The sequence below is a fragment of the Polistes canadensis genome, unplaced genomic scaffold (genome assembly GCF_001313835.1).
Source record: "Polistes canadensis isolate GaletaPanama2010 unplaced genomic scaffold, ASM131383v1 scaffold_105, whole genome shotgun sequence".
Classification (NCBI taxonomy): Eukaryota; Metazoa; Arthropoda; class Insecta; order Hymenoptera; family Vespidae; genus Polistes; species Polistes canadensis.
In genome coordinates, this window is record NW_014569652.1 from 984 (window position 1) to 17,520 (window position 16,537).

General features: G+C 34.4%; 1 protein-coding gene across 1 annotated transcript in view; it reads left to right on the forward strand.

The window, feature by feature from the left end:
* Positions 1–7,218: 7,218 nt before the first annotated feature.
* LOC106787560 (B-cell lymphoma/leukemia 11A) overlaps positions 7,219–16,537 on the forward strand; it is a 35,601-nt gene continuing 26,282 nt past the window's right edge. Inside the window, exon 1 of the mRNA XM_014749997.1 lies at positions 7,219–8,751. Within this exon, the coding sequence (XP_014605483.1) occupies positions 8,715–8,751 (37 nt within the window). The 5' untranslated portion in view covers positions 7,219–8,714. The remainder of the gene's footprint in view (positions 8,752–16,537) is intronic.

Consider the following 16,537-nt stretch of genomic DNA (forward strand, 5'->3'; position numbering starts at 1 on the left):
CTACCTTCTCTCTCTTTCTTTCACTAGCTCGCGGTAACTCACTCCCACTCGTGCTAACATTACACGCTTCGTACACATGCGCGAACGTTTACATTCTCCGTATGTGTATGTATCTCCAGTCGTACACTCGATCTGTCTGTATGTCTGTCTGTCTGTTTATCTATCTATCTCTCTCTCTCTTTCTTTCTTTCTTTTTCTCCATGTGATGATACGTGTAAGAGATGGACAGTTTAGAAAGAAAGAAAAAAAAGAAATGATCATTTCAACGTAACACAAAATCAAATTTGTATTGAAATATTTTTATATTTATCGTCTGTCTATCTATCTATCTATCTAACTATCTATCTATCTTACATTAGTTTAATATTATTTTTCGTTAGAAATCATGAACCCAATGAACGATTATATAATTCGTGCAACGTGCTGCATCCGTCTTTCGCTTGGTAGATTTATGGACCGATCGTGCGATTAACTATGCACGTTCTCGTCGTCCTAGTCGTCGTCGTCGTCGACGTCGACGTCTTCGTCGTCGTCATAGTCATAGTCATCGTCGTAGTCGTCGTAGTCGTCTCCTTAAACTTCCCGTAAACACGTACCAACGGAATCGTAGAGAAAGTGGAGTAGAGGAGCAAACCCGAAGGAGAGGTAGTACCTGCTCTCTCACATTAATTATTCCTACTTGGGTAAAACAGCGTACCTAGTGTGCACGAGTTAACGATCGATAACGACGTTCATCGCGATCATCGTGATCCATTTTCTCCCTTTTTTTTTCGAGTTTAACTTTTTCTTTTATTTTATTATTTTCCCGCGATATTCTTTTCTTTTTTATTTTTTTTCAACATTATCCACCTGAATTCTTTGGTCAGGAGAAGAATAAAGGTAAAAAAGAAAAAGAAAAAAAAAGAAAAGAAAACAAGATAAAACGGAAACAGATAATTATCCTTTCGGAGACCTTTAATTTAAAAAAAAAGTTTTTCCTTCTTGTCTCTCGGAGAAGAAATTATTCCGTTTCATTTTTCTTCTTTTTCTTCTTCTTTTTCTCTCATGGTAAAAGAATCTCGTTTGGAAGTGACCAACGACGAAAGTTGACCGTGCGTTGTTGAGCTTCCAAGTGACTTTTCAAAACTCTTAGAAATTATCTCCATCTCTCTTTCTCTCTCTTTCTATTTCTATCTTTTTCTATTTTAAGGGGTCCTGGATAGCATTTCCTAGACCCTTTGCAGTATCTACTTGGAACAATCTAGGAAAGGACAACGACGTTGGGCATTTTAAAAAGATCTAGTACGTGCCTTTGTTTCGGTGGATAGGATTAACGCGGGAATCGAAAAGTCCACTTCAGTTTTCTCTCTCTCACTCACTCCCTCTCTCTCTCTCTCTATCTTTCTCTTTTTCTTTCTCCTTATTTCTATCTCATTCCCATCGTACCAGTCATCTCAATGGAAGGAATCGTTCTAACTGGCATTCATCGATATAAATAATACGTATGTATAAGTGTATGTAATATGTGTATATGTATATTGTTCGTCGATCGGGCAGCATTGAAAATGCGGCAAACGTTCGTTCGATCCTTCTTCGATAGTCGATAGAAAGGACCTACTACTACCAGCCACCACGGTCTTTTGAAAAGGGCAATGGAAGCGCGCGGCACGCGACTTCTAGCTAGCGCGAATTTAAACTCGGCAAAGTGTTTCGCGGTCGAAGGTTAATCCGTATTCTTTACGGTCGACGCTCGCGTAAACTTTAGTTTCTTCTTTGAGACGAGGACTCCCTTCTTCTTCCCTCGTTTCTCGCATTCGTTCCATCTTCGATATACAATGATATATATATTTGTGTGATGGAACAAGACATACTTATTCATTTTTAACATCAAATTTTGTATATATTCTTATTTTTATACAATATTTTTTTTTTTATAGAAAAAGATAATGTAATATTTTTCATGGTAAAAATATATTATTATTTAATTGATAATATTTATATTTAGTGTAATAATAGTTATTTTATTATATCTTTATTCAAATTCACAGCCACGAATAGGTACTTCATTTATTATATTATAATAACACTTCTTTTTTTAACTATTTTATTTATCATTCTTTTTATTAACTTCGTACATTTTTATTGATTAAAAATCAACTAAGTATAATTTTAAATAATAAATATAAAAATATCTCTCTTTAAAATGTGTGTAAAAACAAAATCAAATTAAAGAGTAATAACATAGAAATCAAAATGAAAGTATACCGAGTTACGAATCGCGATAATTTGACCCTAGAACGTTTAGCGTAAAAATGAAAATCACTTATATGTTTAATGAAATAATGTTAGATGAAATAAAAAAGACACTTATACGCGATCTACTTTAACTAACTGGTAGATTTTCAAGGAGCGTTTTCTAAGATCTTATCGTTAACTTGGAATGCATAAGTTATCAAGGTGTTTATTAGGAGTAAGCACGCTTCGAAAAGAGGAGGATAGATAGATAGTCCAGGTATAGAAGAGAAGGGAGAAGAAGGAGAAATTCCAAGTGCATCGTAGAAGAGTCGTATCCTTAGGAAACGCAAGCAACGATCCGTTGACCCGTGTGAAACTCCCACATTCATTATCCAGCGAGGCCACCGTTGTCTTTCCTTAGACTCGCAAGTTCATACACATTTTTCCACAAAACTCTCGGCACCTTTAATATTATCCATATGTAGTTTTTTTTTCTTTTTTTTTTTCTTACGATTCTTTATATATATATATGTGTATCTACAAAATTGCTGTTATATATCATCAACGAGAATAACATTATCCGGGTTCACTCGATTGGGTCAATTTAGAAATAAATTGCAATTTATTCAAATAAAATCCACGAAGGTATATACAGCTTGGAATATTCGGATTGCTCGGAAAATTCATACCGATTTATATATATATATATAAATCGGTATGAATTTTCCGAGCAATCCGAATATTCCAAGCTGTATATACCTTCGTGGATTTTATTTGAATAAATTGCAATTTATTTCTAAATTGACCCAATCGAGTGAACCCGGATAATGTTATTCTCGTTGATGATATATAACAGCAATTTTGTAGATACACATATATATATATAAAGAATCGTAAGAAAAAAAAAAAGAAAAAAAAACTACATATGGATAATATTAAAGGTGCCGAGAGTTTTGTGGAAAAATGTGTATGAACTTGCGAGTCTAAGGAAAGACAACGGTGGCCTCGCTGGATAATGAATGTGGGAGTTTCACACGGGTCAACGGATCGTTGCTTGCGTTTCCTAAGGATACGACTCTTCTACGATGCACTTGGAATTTCTCCTTCTTCTCCCTTCTCTTCTATACCTGGACTATCTATCTATCCTCCTCTTTTCGAAGCGTGCTTACTCCTAATAAACACCTTGATAACTTATGCATTCCAAGTTAACGATAAGATCTTAGAAAACGCTCCTTGAAAATCTACCAGTTAGTTAAAGTAGATCGCGTATAAGTGTCTTTTTTATTTCATCTAACATTATTTCATTAAACATATAAGTGATTTTCATTTTTACGCTAAACGTTCTAGGGTCAAATTATCGCGATTCGTAACTCGGTATACTTTCATTTTGATTTCTATGTTATTACTCTTTAATTTGATTTTGTTTTTACACACATTTTAAAGAGAGATATTTTTATATTTATTATTTAAAATTATACTTAGTTGATTTTTAATCAATAAAAATGTACGAAGTTAATAAAAAGAATGATAAATAAAATAGTTAAAAAAAGAAGTGTTATTATAATATAATAAATGAAGTACCTATTCGTGGCTGTGAATTTGAATAAAGATATAATAAAATAACTATTATTACACTAAATATAAATATTATCAATTAAATAATAATATATTTTTACCATGAAAAATATTACATTATCTTTTTCTATAAAAAAAAAAATATTGTATAAAAATAAGAATATATACAAAATTTGATGTTAAAAATGAATAAGTATGTCTTGTTCCATCACACAAATATATATATCATTGTATATCGAAGATGGAACGAATGCGAGAAACGAGGGAAGAAGAAGGGAGTCCTCGTCTCAAAGAAGAAACTAAAGTTTACGCGAGCGTCGACCGTAAAGAATACGGATTAACCTTCGACCGCGAAACACTTTGCCGAGTTTAAATTCGCGCTAGCTAGAAGTCGCGTGCCGCGCGCTTCCATTGCCCTTTTCAAAAGACCGTGGTGGCTGGTAGTAGTAGGTCCTTTCTATCGACTATCGAAGAAGGATCGAACGAACGTTTGCCGCATTTTCAATGCTGCCCGATCGACGAACAATATACATATACACATATTACATACACTTATACATACGTATTATTTATATCGATGAATGCCAGTTAGAACGATTCCTTCCATTGAGATGACTGGTACGATGGGAATGAGATAGAAATAAGGAGAAAGAAAAAGAGAAAGATAGAGAGAGAGAGAGAGGGAGTGAGTGAGAGAGAGAAAACTGAAGTGGACTTTTCGATTCCCGCGTTAATCCTATCCACCGAAACAAAGGCACGTACTAGATCTTTTTAAAATGCCCAACGTCGTTGTCCTTTCCTAGATTGTTCCAAGTAGATACTGCAAAGGGTCTAGGAAATGCTATCCAGGACCCCTTAAAATAGAAAAAGATAGAAATAGAAAGAGAGAGAAAGAGAGATGGAGATAATTTCTAAGAGTTTTGAAAAGTCACTTGGAAGCTCAACAACGCACGGTCAACTTTCGTCGTTGGTCACTTCCAAACGAGATTCTTTTACCATGAGAGAAAAAGAAGAAGAAAAAGAAGAAAAATGAAACGGAATAATTTCTTCTCCGAGAGACAAGAAGGAAAAACTTTTTTTTTAAATTAAAGGTCTCCGAAAGGATAATTATCTGTTTCCGTTTTATCTTGTTTTCTTTTCTTTTTTTTTCTTTTTCTTTTTTACCTTTATTCTTCTCCTGACCAAAGAATTCAGGTGGATAATGTTGAAAAAAAATAAAAAAGAAAAGAATATCGCGGGAAAATAATAAAATAAAAGAAAAAGTTAAACTCGAAAAAAAAAGGGAGAAAATGGATCACGATGATCGCGATGAACGTCGTTATCGATCGTTAACTCGTGCACACTAGGTACGCTGTTTTACCCAAGTAGGAATAATTAATGTGAGAGAGCAGGTACTACCTCTCCTTCGGGTTTGCTCCTCTACTCCACTTTCTCTACGATTCCGTTGGTACGTGTTTACGGGAAGTTTAAGGAGACGACTACGACGACTACGACGATGACTATGACTATGACGACGACGAAGACGTCGACGTCGACGACGACGACGACTAGGACGACGAGAACGTGCATAGTTAATCGCACGATCGGTCCATAAATCTACCAAGCGAAAGACGGATGCAGCACGTTGCACGAATTATATAATCGTTCATTGGGTTCATGATTTCTAACGAAAAATAATATTAAACTAATGTAAGATAGATAGATAGTTAGATAGATAGATAGATAGACAGACGATAAATATAAAAATATTTCAATACAAATTTGATTTTGTGTTACGTTGAAATGATCATTTCTTTTTTTTCTTTCTTTCTAAACTGTCCATCTCTTACACGTATCATCACATGGAGAAAAAGAAAGAAAGAAAGAGAGAGAGAGATAGATAGATAAACAGACAGACAGACATACAGACAGATCGAGTGTACGACTGGAGATACATACACATACGGAGAATGTAAACGTTCGCGCATGTGTACGAAGCGTGTAATGTTAGCACGAGTGGGAGTGAGTTACCGCGAGCTAGTGAAAGAAAGAGAGAGAAGGTAGATAGTATCTAAAAGTGGGGAGTAGAAGGAGACAGGTATATCCGTTTATATATACGTATACATATAAATGTATATATATATATATATAGAGCAAGAGAAGGAGAGAGAAAGATATAAAGAGGAGGAGGAGGAGAAGGGGGGGAGGGAGGAGGGGATATCGAGAGAGGGGAGTTATAGTTACCCCCACCCAAGCTCGGGGTGAAAACTACCCCGAGAGAGAGCGCGTGGGGTGTCCGGCGGCTCGGCACCGCGCCGAGCCGAACCGAGCGCGTCCGAAGTGAGCGCAGTGCCCGAGACACACCAGGTCCCGTACGGTACGACGACGACGGCGCACCGTCCGGCACAGTCCACTCAGAGATACGACCCATGCTGGACCATCGTCGCTCTGGTCCACGGTGCCGGTATCAGCCAATCACCAGGAACCAACCTCGTGCCCGTCGTCAACGCGATATCAATTCTAAAGATATTCCATTTAATTCATCTTAATATAATTGTCATTGAAATATTTGTCGACGATTTTTTGTTTCTAAAAAGACTTATTATCAAATAATTCCATAAATAAAGAACGAATAAATAAAGTTCGAGAGGTGGGGGAGAGAAAAAGAAAAACAATATAATAATTTGTTGTTATTGAAATATAACATCGAATATTAATAACGTGGATTAATAACGATTAAAAGAAGAAGAAGAAGAAGAAGAAGAAGAAGAAGAAAAAGAAGTATTAGTGGAGATTGTTATTAAAAATTATATATATATAAATAAAAAGAGACAAAGCGGATTAATTTTTGGAAATAAGGGGAAATTAGTGATAATCGGTGTGATATTATTCTATGACGTTTTATTATTATTATTATTATGCGAAATGAAGTTTTGAATATTATTCAGAACGAGATTTACAAATAATAGTGGGGAAGAAAAAGAAGAAGAAAAAGAAGAAAAAGAAGAAGATCAAGACGAAAACGAAGAAAGAGAGAGAGAGAGAGAGAAAGAGAGAGAAAGAAGAAAAAATAAAACGAATAAGAAATAAAGACAGTAGAGAAGGAATAATAGTCAAACAGCAGCTGTTGTTGTGTTAGTAGTAGAAGAAAAAGTTAATAGTAAAGTAGTAGCCATTTAGTAGTAGTAGTAGTAGTAATATTTAGTAAGTGGTGTTACCCGCGCTCGCGAGTGCGGCGGAAGAGGTGCCGCCGACACCTCGACGCGTCTCGACACCTGCGGATCGCTTTCGGTCAGTCGTCTTCCTCCTCCTCACTTCGGTCACGTTCGTTGTGTGGGACTGTATCTCTCTCTCTCTCTCTCTCTCTCTCTCTCTTTCTCTTTCTCTCTCTCTCTCTCCTCCTATCTTCCATATATATATATACACACACACACACATATTATATATACATTGACTGGGGTTCACTATCTCTGTCTATCTTTATCTATCATCGAAAGTATCATACAAGTTTGATTTTTATTGTGTGTTAAGAAACGAGTATAGATAAGTTTACTCGAACACCATATACATAATCTATCTTTCTTTCTTTCTTTCTATTTTTCTATTTTTTTTTTCTCTCTCTGTATATTTGCATTCGCGTGTCACTGATGTGGTGGTGTGTCGTATTTTCTCGCGAGCGGGAGACTGCGGAAAACGCAATCGAGGACTATGAGGGACACGAGCCGTTACGAGTATATTACTAGTTGACAACGACGAAGATTACGAATAAGAAGAATAAGAAGAAGAAGAAGAAAACGGCGGCGGTGGTGGCGGTGGTGGTGGTGGCGGCGACGTCGGCGGTGAAAACGGCGACGGCGGCGACGGCGGCTAGTCAACGTTTGTTGTTGACAACGTCAGGATCAAAAGGACATCGTTAACGGACGATCATTGTGAAATTAAATTTGTCGTAAAACTGTGAAGAAGAAGAATAAGAGTTGTCAGTTAATTTCTAAATTTTCGGACTGCGAGAAGAAAAATTAGAAGAAACGAAAAACAAAAGAAGAAGAAGAAGAAGAAGAAGAAGAATAAATTTTGTGCTAGACATTTTGGACAAGTAGTGTGTTTGTTTTCCTTGTATTCGAAAAAAGGTGTAGAAGAGAGGTGGTGAAACTGGAGGTGGACGTGGTGGGGGAGGAGGAGGAGGAGAAGAAGAAGAAGAAGAAGAAGGGAAGAGACATTTCGAGAGGAAAATTATACCATAGATATAATTTTATATCAAATAGAATAAATGGACAAGAAAATTTTTCCTTTGATAAGAAGGAAAAGGAGGTGGAGGTGAGGGGTGGTAAACGTGATTTTGACAATAACAACAACAACAACAACAATAACAACAACAACAACAACAATAATAACAACCCGTCAGGCAAACGGAGAGACGTTAATAACGTGAAACGTGTGTTAGATTTATTACGAGGACAATCTTTTATTTTTTTTTTTTTGTCCCTTCCAAACCTTCCCTTCTACATTACTTTATATCATAATCGTCATTGTCATCCTCTCTCGCTCTGTCATATTATTATTATTATTATTATTATTATTATCTTCTTAATCAAAATTATCCGTTTATACCTTTATCGTCGAATACATATATAAATATATATATATAAATATATATATATGGTTGTTTTTCTGTACTTTTTTTCTTTTTTTTTTTCTTAATCATCTGTTATCGGCCTCGCGAGAAAAAAAAGTGAGGAGGAGAGAGGATCAACAGAAAGAGGAAGGACCAACGATATCATCCTCTTCTTCCTTCCTTCCTTCCTTCCTCAACGTTGTCCAATCCGTTGGTTCGTTCGTTCATTCGTTCGTTCGTTCGTTCGTTCGTTCGTCCATTCTTGGTCCCTCACTGAGGAAACTACCTTGGAAGTGCAACAAGGATCCGAAGGAGGAACGACCACGTCGGCACCATGAGGATCAAAATGCCCGCGGTCAGGATCGCGCAAGGTGAGTCTGTTTTCTTCTTCTTCTTATTCTTCTTCTATTTCTATTTGATTTTATTTTTCTTTACTTTCTTATTGAATATTTAGTTCGTTTGAGTCGATTATTCTTATCTATGATATTTATCCTTAGAAATTTACTCACGAATTTTTCTACCTTAAGTCGTCATAGTCGTCATCGTTTATTTTCTATCGGCCGTCGCTCAACGCAAGTTACTTTTCTTACTTTGTTTACATTTTTATCTTAGTCGTCGTTAACCAGCCCCCCCCCCTCCACTCCTGAACCTCTTCCACACTTTCTCTCTTTCTCTCTGTCTCTGTCTTATTTTTTTCCCTTTTTCTATATTTTCTATCTGTGGGAAGAGATATAAAGAGAGAGAGAGAGAGAGAGAGAGAAAAAAAAAAGAAACGTAAACACATTGTTGAGATATATCTATTCGAAAAATTTCTGACTTTTAAGATATTTCGATATTTTTGTTGTTGTTCTGGTGAAAATTTCTAAAATTACGATATTGGTAATTTTAATTTTAGATATTAGAAAAAAAAGAAGATAAAAAAAAACGCGTGTAAAATTTGTCAAACAAACGAAAAACTAATATACGTGGTCACGTGGTTTTCCCATTTTACCCGCCATTTCTCTCTCGTCTCAACTAAGAATACTTTTAAGTAAAAAGTTATAAACGAAACGTATTAATATAATTAATCGTACGTATAATATTTTCAATAAAACGATACAAAATTTATCATGATAAAAATTATCGCAACATTTAAAGTATACAGAATGTTTTCTCCTAAAATTTGTCTTTCGATAAAAAAAAGCAAAGGAAATCATAATAATAATATATAATAATAATTAATTAGAAAAATAAAAAATAAACTAGAAATCTCAAAGATAGATAGATGACATAAAAGTCAACGTTAGAATAGAAAAGTACCATCCTAATCGTAAGAACGTATTAAACAGACGTTGTTTCGTTCATTCGTTTGTGTCATCAAAAAAAGAGTAAGATAAAAAGGATATAGAATAAAATAAGAAAAAAAAAAAATTATAAAAAACAGGAAGAAGAAGAAACCAAAAAGAAGAAGAAGAAGAAGAAGAAATAGAAGTATAGAAGTAAAAAAGAAAAAGAAAAATGAAAACAATGAAGGTGATCCCGTGGTCGCGTGGCGCGAGCACGGAAATCAAAGAGGGAAAACAGAGTAAGTCGAAGCTTGAGAAAGAATCTCAAGAGATGATAAAAGGAAGGAAAAACAGTGAACAAGAGAGATAGAAAGATAGATAGAGAAAGAGAGAGAGAGACAGAGAAAATAATAAGAAAAAATATAACAGAGTGAGAGAAAGAAAATAATAATAATAAAAAAAATACAGATAAAGAGAGAGAGAGAGGGAGGGAAAAAGATGTAAGGGCAACGTCTTCGGTTAACTCTTCGGTTGAATTTTTAATTAGTCAGCCGGCAGCCCCGATGCCGACCTTCGTTCTCGAGAAAAAGGAAGGTAGGAGGAGTAAGTTAGTAAGTAGGATGAAGAGTAGGAGGGGTGGATGGGGGTGGGTGAGTTGTAGGGGTTTAGAGAAAGAAAACGAGAAAAGGGAAGAAAAAGTAAAGGAAAATACAAAGAAGAAAAAAGAAAGAAAGATAGAAGAAAAAGAGAGGGAAAAAATAAAATAGGAAAAATCAGGAGAAAGGAAGGAAGGAAGGAAGGAAGGGGAGGTTTGGTTAGAGGGGGATGTTGGTGGGGATAGCATTGTCATGCGCGCGTTTTTCACAGACTTTTCCACCCCCGTTTAACGTAGGAAGCAACCAACCACCACCCCCTCTCTCTCTCTCACTCTTTCACTCTCTCTGTTACACCTCTTCATTCCTCGTCTTCTACCTTTTTTCTTCTACAGGGCTACACCACCGAGGTTCGTTTGAGTGAGCCCCTTGCCTCTTCCACCCCCTTGGATCCTCGACGGCGGCGTCGTCGCCGGCTACGGGCTCCGTTTTCTTAATTACAACTGCGATATTCTTTAGTTCGCGCGATGACGCCGCCGCGAAAAGATATCCGAATCTTTTACTAACGTTTCCGTACAACCCTCCCACAACAGTATCTAATACCCCCCACCCACCTCATCGTCTATTTTAATTTTCGTCCACCCTTAACGAATCCAAAATCGATTGATCTCTTATTTATTCTAATACGAATCTGATTTTGTTCTTGTTATACGATAGAAAATACTAACACGTTTTCTACCGTGTTCTTATTTTAATTCTTAACGAATTGATATTTTTCTCTCTTTTCCTTTTAATTGTAATATTGAATTATAAATCTAATTAATTTTTGATCATTGTGTAATAAAGGTATAGGTATGTAGATGTATATATGTATTATTTGGATGAGTGATAATACCTTATTATGATAAAGTAATTCGTGATATTCAGTTGATCTACTTGTTTGAATGATATTTTTGAATCTTGAGAATCTCTAGGACGATAATAAGACGATCATATAATAGAGAAGAAATCGATTAAACTAGGATTCTTCTTTTTTTCTTATCGATGAGGTAAGTATTCGGAATATCTTCCTCTTCTTCATCTTATTATCTATTATTATTATTATTATTATTCTTCTTCTTCGAAAGTAAACGTTTATTTTCCATAAATCTATTTATACGTACAAATATAAATATATATATAAGGATAAATATAAATATATCTTGTTAATAGTTTCTTCATTTACGTTACATCCTATCGTCCAATGTAGATAAACGCTTTGGACACGTCTTGACGATTTCTAGCGTTCACCTATCAATGTCAAAACTTTAAATACTATGTTTACTAACTCGAGAAGGTCTCTTCCTGGAAATGAAAACAACGACCTTTAAGTACCTTACGATCCACGTTAACGTGTACACCAACACTAATACATAAGTATATATACACACACACACACATATATACATATACATATATATATATACACACATATAAAAATAACAAGTAAGAAAAGAATTGTTTAAACAATCAAAAAGAATCTCTTTCGAAATTTTTTGCAACTTTCATAACTCCGTGTAATAAAAAACGAGTAAGTAGTGGGGGCTGGGTGGTAGGAGGGTAGAGGAGGGGGGGGAGGGCAAAGAGGTAGGTACTCTTCTTATCTCGTTTATTCGAAAACACATGACTCATTTATCGTTCGCATAATTATACCCGCATATCTTACATATAGATATATGGTACATTTATATATCTACGTATGCATGCATGCATATATATATATATATGTATATATATATATTATATTATAGTACGAAGCTAGTCGCGGTATTCTCAAAAGCTTATTCTATATAGCACCATGATCGACTGAAGGTACTCACGAGGATGTTATTTAGCAAACAAAGTACGCGTTTTACTTGCCCCTGTAACGGCACGTGCGCGGCATATGCGCGTTTTCTATCTGCGTGTCTGTTAAATATTGTCTTTGATGCGACCCGTCGGAAACCCTTCTTCACCTTGTGTGTATCCATCTCTCTCTCTCTCCCTTATTCTATCTCTTTCATTCTATTTAACTGTCTTACGTATATTCTCTATCCTTTTCTTTCTATTCCACTATCGTCTATCTTTGTCTTTCTTATTACTTTGCCTTTACACTGTCAGAGAGAGAGAAAGAGAGAGAGAGAGAAGCCGACAAAAAAAGTACTTTGATTTGATTCCTTAGATTAACCTTTAGGGCGTTGGGCGCGTGTCGGCAAACCCTTTTTCTCTTTCCATCCTTCCTTTATCTTTCTTTCTTTTTCTTTTTTTTCTTCTTCTTTTTCTTCTTCTTCTTTTTCTTTCTCTTTCTGTCCAGAGAGAGAGAGAGAGAGAGAGTTTCTATCTCCCTCCTCCGAAAGGGTCCAGCACGCGACCAGGTAAAACAAGTCGTGTCGACGCGATCAAGAGTCACGAGCCACGAGCCACCGAATCAAACTTTTTCTTCTTTTTCTACTTGCCGTTCTTCTTCTTCTTATTCTTATTCTTATTCTTCTTTTTCTTCGTTTCTCTTTTTTTTGTTGTTGTTTCATATTTTCTTTGTATTTTTTTGTTTGTTTTTATTTTTATTAAACCCGAGTGACGGCGAACGTGTGCGTGTAAGATCATTTATTAAAATTTGATCATGAGTTCATTTGCCATGATGATTAATTACAAAGATCAAAAATGTAAAATAAATTGAAATAAATTTTTCTATGGATTGAACGAATGATCATTTATTAAAAATCATAACCGTACGTACGTTTTGCCAAATCGATATGGACATTTAATAGTCACGAATATTTTAAATTATTACGAAAATTGAATTTATATCTTAAAAGTTAATTAAATGTAATAAAATCTGTCAAAAAAAAATGTTTGTTAAACGGATTTTTAATTATTTCATCTCGTTGGACAGTTTTCAACGATACGTTTATAATGCTAATGTAAGATTTCTATAAGAAACATTTTCTATCTCTAGATGTAAGATACTTTTTTTTTTTTCAATGAGTTCGAGAATAAAGGTATGAAATAATTAATGCGTATTTTTCAAAAATTTAAATCGACGCATCCATTACTTGTCACTTTATCCAGGAGATGGCGCCAGCTGTTATCACGAGGAAAACATTTTACAAATTATTTCGAGCTTATTCAACCCCTCTCTCTTTATCTTTTAATATTTATTAATAATTCATAATTAATATTAATACGTTTAATATAAGTTGAGCGATTAAATGATCTTTCTTCTTTTGTTTTAAAAGGTATGCACCTTTTTTGTTTTAAAAGATCATAACTTCTGTTTGAATTTGAACTATTTTCTCCCTCTCGCGATGATCATCAAAAAGAACGTTCGTTTGTTTTGACAAAATTTCTACTTAGCGCGTTCTTTTGTATGAGTTAGCAGTTTAGAAACCTCATGGCATGTTAGAAGAATTATTTCGCATTTGAAATGAAACAAAAATCAGCTATCGAAGTTTCGGAAATGATTTGTGTGACATTCGGAAAAAGACGTTCTAATCTATAAAACGTGAAAAAAAAGTAGTAGCAACCATTTAAATGTGAAAATGTCCACTTGGAAGATGGTGATGAATGTTCAAATGCTTCAAAAAAATGCGAAATAAAAGTTTTGCTCTATGGGTATTAGGATTTCCGAGGAATCATTCATTACGAGCTATTTCCATCTGGTCAAAAAAATAACTGCAGATTACTACCAACAGTAGTTGACCACTTTATACAATGAACTGGAACGAAAATGTCCAGTTTACCGGCCAACGAACAAGACACGTAATTTTTTTTTATTATGACATTGCTCGGCCACACGTTGTTCAAAGCATGACGGGATACCATTTATGTCTTCGAATGGGAAATTCTTCCTCGTTCGATTGTATTCTCCCAACGAGGCCCCGTGGGGACTATCTTTTTAGGGCCTTACAACACTATTTTCGTCAAGGTAATAGTTTGAGTCTGTTGAATAGATCCCAAAAAACCCATAGCCAGAAAATTAACGTCATTATATTATAGGAATGACACATTTATAATTTACTATAGATAGTAATAGTAAATATTTCGATACGCAATCGAGTATATTTTGTTCACATTGTAATAAACTATTCAAGTGTAAAAGAAAAACCCGTACATAATTAATTTACACGCTTAATGTTAAACCGATGATAATGTTCGTAATTCAATTAAAAAATTCGAATAAATTTTTTAATATTATAATTAAAGCGAACAATATATTAAGAATCTTAATTAAATCAAGATATACGTGATTTTTTATGAAAATAATTAAATAAAATTGCATAGATTTGTACATAAAAGAACGGTCACACTATGGATTTATGAATAAAACCAAAAAGTATAATTAAAATATAATATAATTAATGAATCGTGTAAAGATTAGAAAGTGATTTAAACGAAAGACGAAAACATTAATCTTTCATCGGTTTTAGGATGTTCCTTAAATCCTTGTCTCTTTTTTTTGTGGAAGGACGAACAAGGATAACGATTTTCTCTTTCTCTCTCTCTCTCTCTCTCTATTTCTCTATCTGTCTGTCTTATCTCTTTCTATCACGTTGTTGTTAGTGGGCTGTATATCGTCCGTCCAATCTGCCGGTGGGCAATTTCAACTGAAATACGATGTCGTCTTGTTCGTTCGCGAATTTCTCTTCTAGTCCGGAGTCTTATTGCCTTGAACGATTTAACCATTTCCTCCTCCTCCCCCCTCACCGCCCCTTTCCCATGAAAATAGTTTACCATGACGAATTTCTTTATCCAATTAATATCATTTAAAAAAGAAGAAGGATAAAAAAACAATTGCTTATATTTATACGAATGTTTGATATAAAAAAACAAAATTGAATGATTAATAATTTATCGTAACGATATTAATTGTTCATACAATTGATATCATTTTACGAATCTTATGAATAAACATTTAATGTGATAAAAAATAGAAAAGATAGAAATAAAATTAAACGATAAAATAAGTGTTGAATCATTAGAAAGAAATGTTTAATACGTTCATTGAAATTATAATTAAAATTTGATTAAATTAATAATTTAATGAGATATATATTAATTTTTGTATTCAATGAGAATATCATCGCAATAATTTTTATATCATTGAAATAAATGTACGAGATAAAAAGAAAAGAAATTAAGAATGGAAATAAAATTGAGTGGTAATGAGGTATATAAATATTTCATTACTTTATTTCTCTCTCTCTCTCTCTCTTATTTAATTTTTCTCTTCCCGATGAAGAAGAAAAAGAAGAAGAAGAAGAATAAGAAAAAGAAAAAAGAGGTAGGATTTATTTCGTTCTTAAAGAGAATATAATAACGTAGACACGCGGAGCTTTTCTTCGAGCTAATGGATTTACAAACTCGGTACTATTCCTTAAGAAACATCTTTGATCGTGACAAAGGGCCGAATAACGAGTGTAAACTTGGAAAAAAAGGGAAGAAGGAGAAGAAAAAAAATAACATAATGTGAGATAAACCTAAGAGGGTAGAAGAAGGAAAGAGAAAGAAATAAATAAATAAAGAAAGAAAGAAAGAAAGAAAGAAAGGAAGGAAGAAAAGAAGAATGAAAAAGAATGAAAGAAAGATAGAGAAATAGAAAGAGATAGTTGAAGTGTAAGGAGGTAAGGCGTAAAGAAAATTTATGTTGTTTGCAGTGTCGGTTTCCTGGTCCATTGTCCAGCATTGTCCGAGACCCTCCTTCTAAGGTGTGAACACCTTTCGTAGCGATAATCTACTCGTATTATTATACGCTTTGTCGGGTGTTCACTTGTCGGAGGGGTTTAGCCAAGTCTTCGCATCAACAGCTACCTGACCAAGGGTCACTCCGATCTATACTCTTCCTTCCACCATAAGGTGGAACTATCTCTTTCCCTTCTTTTCCTTCTCCCTTATTCTGACCACTTTTCTTACCTGTGACCTGTCCTAATGTTCGAGGGTCACTCAAAGTGAAGCATAACAAAATGCAAGGTGTCTATTGTCTACTTTACTTTAAAGTATCTTCAATCCTTTCGTGTGAATAGTTGTTTATGTAAATATTCGAATGGTAATTGAGAAGATTAAGGTGGAGTCAAGTTTCCATTTTAAATCCTTTTGATCAAAATATGTTTGGTTTCCTTTTTTTCTTCTTTTTGTGTGTGTGTGTGTGTGTTTTTTCTTTACAATATATAATCGGATCAAATTAGTTTAGATGCATAGAAAAAAATTGGTTTTGGTATTAAAGAAAGTTAATTTCTCTTATTCTTTTCTTCATATTAATTTCATTTCATTATTATATATATATA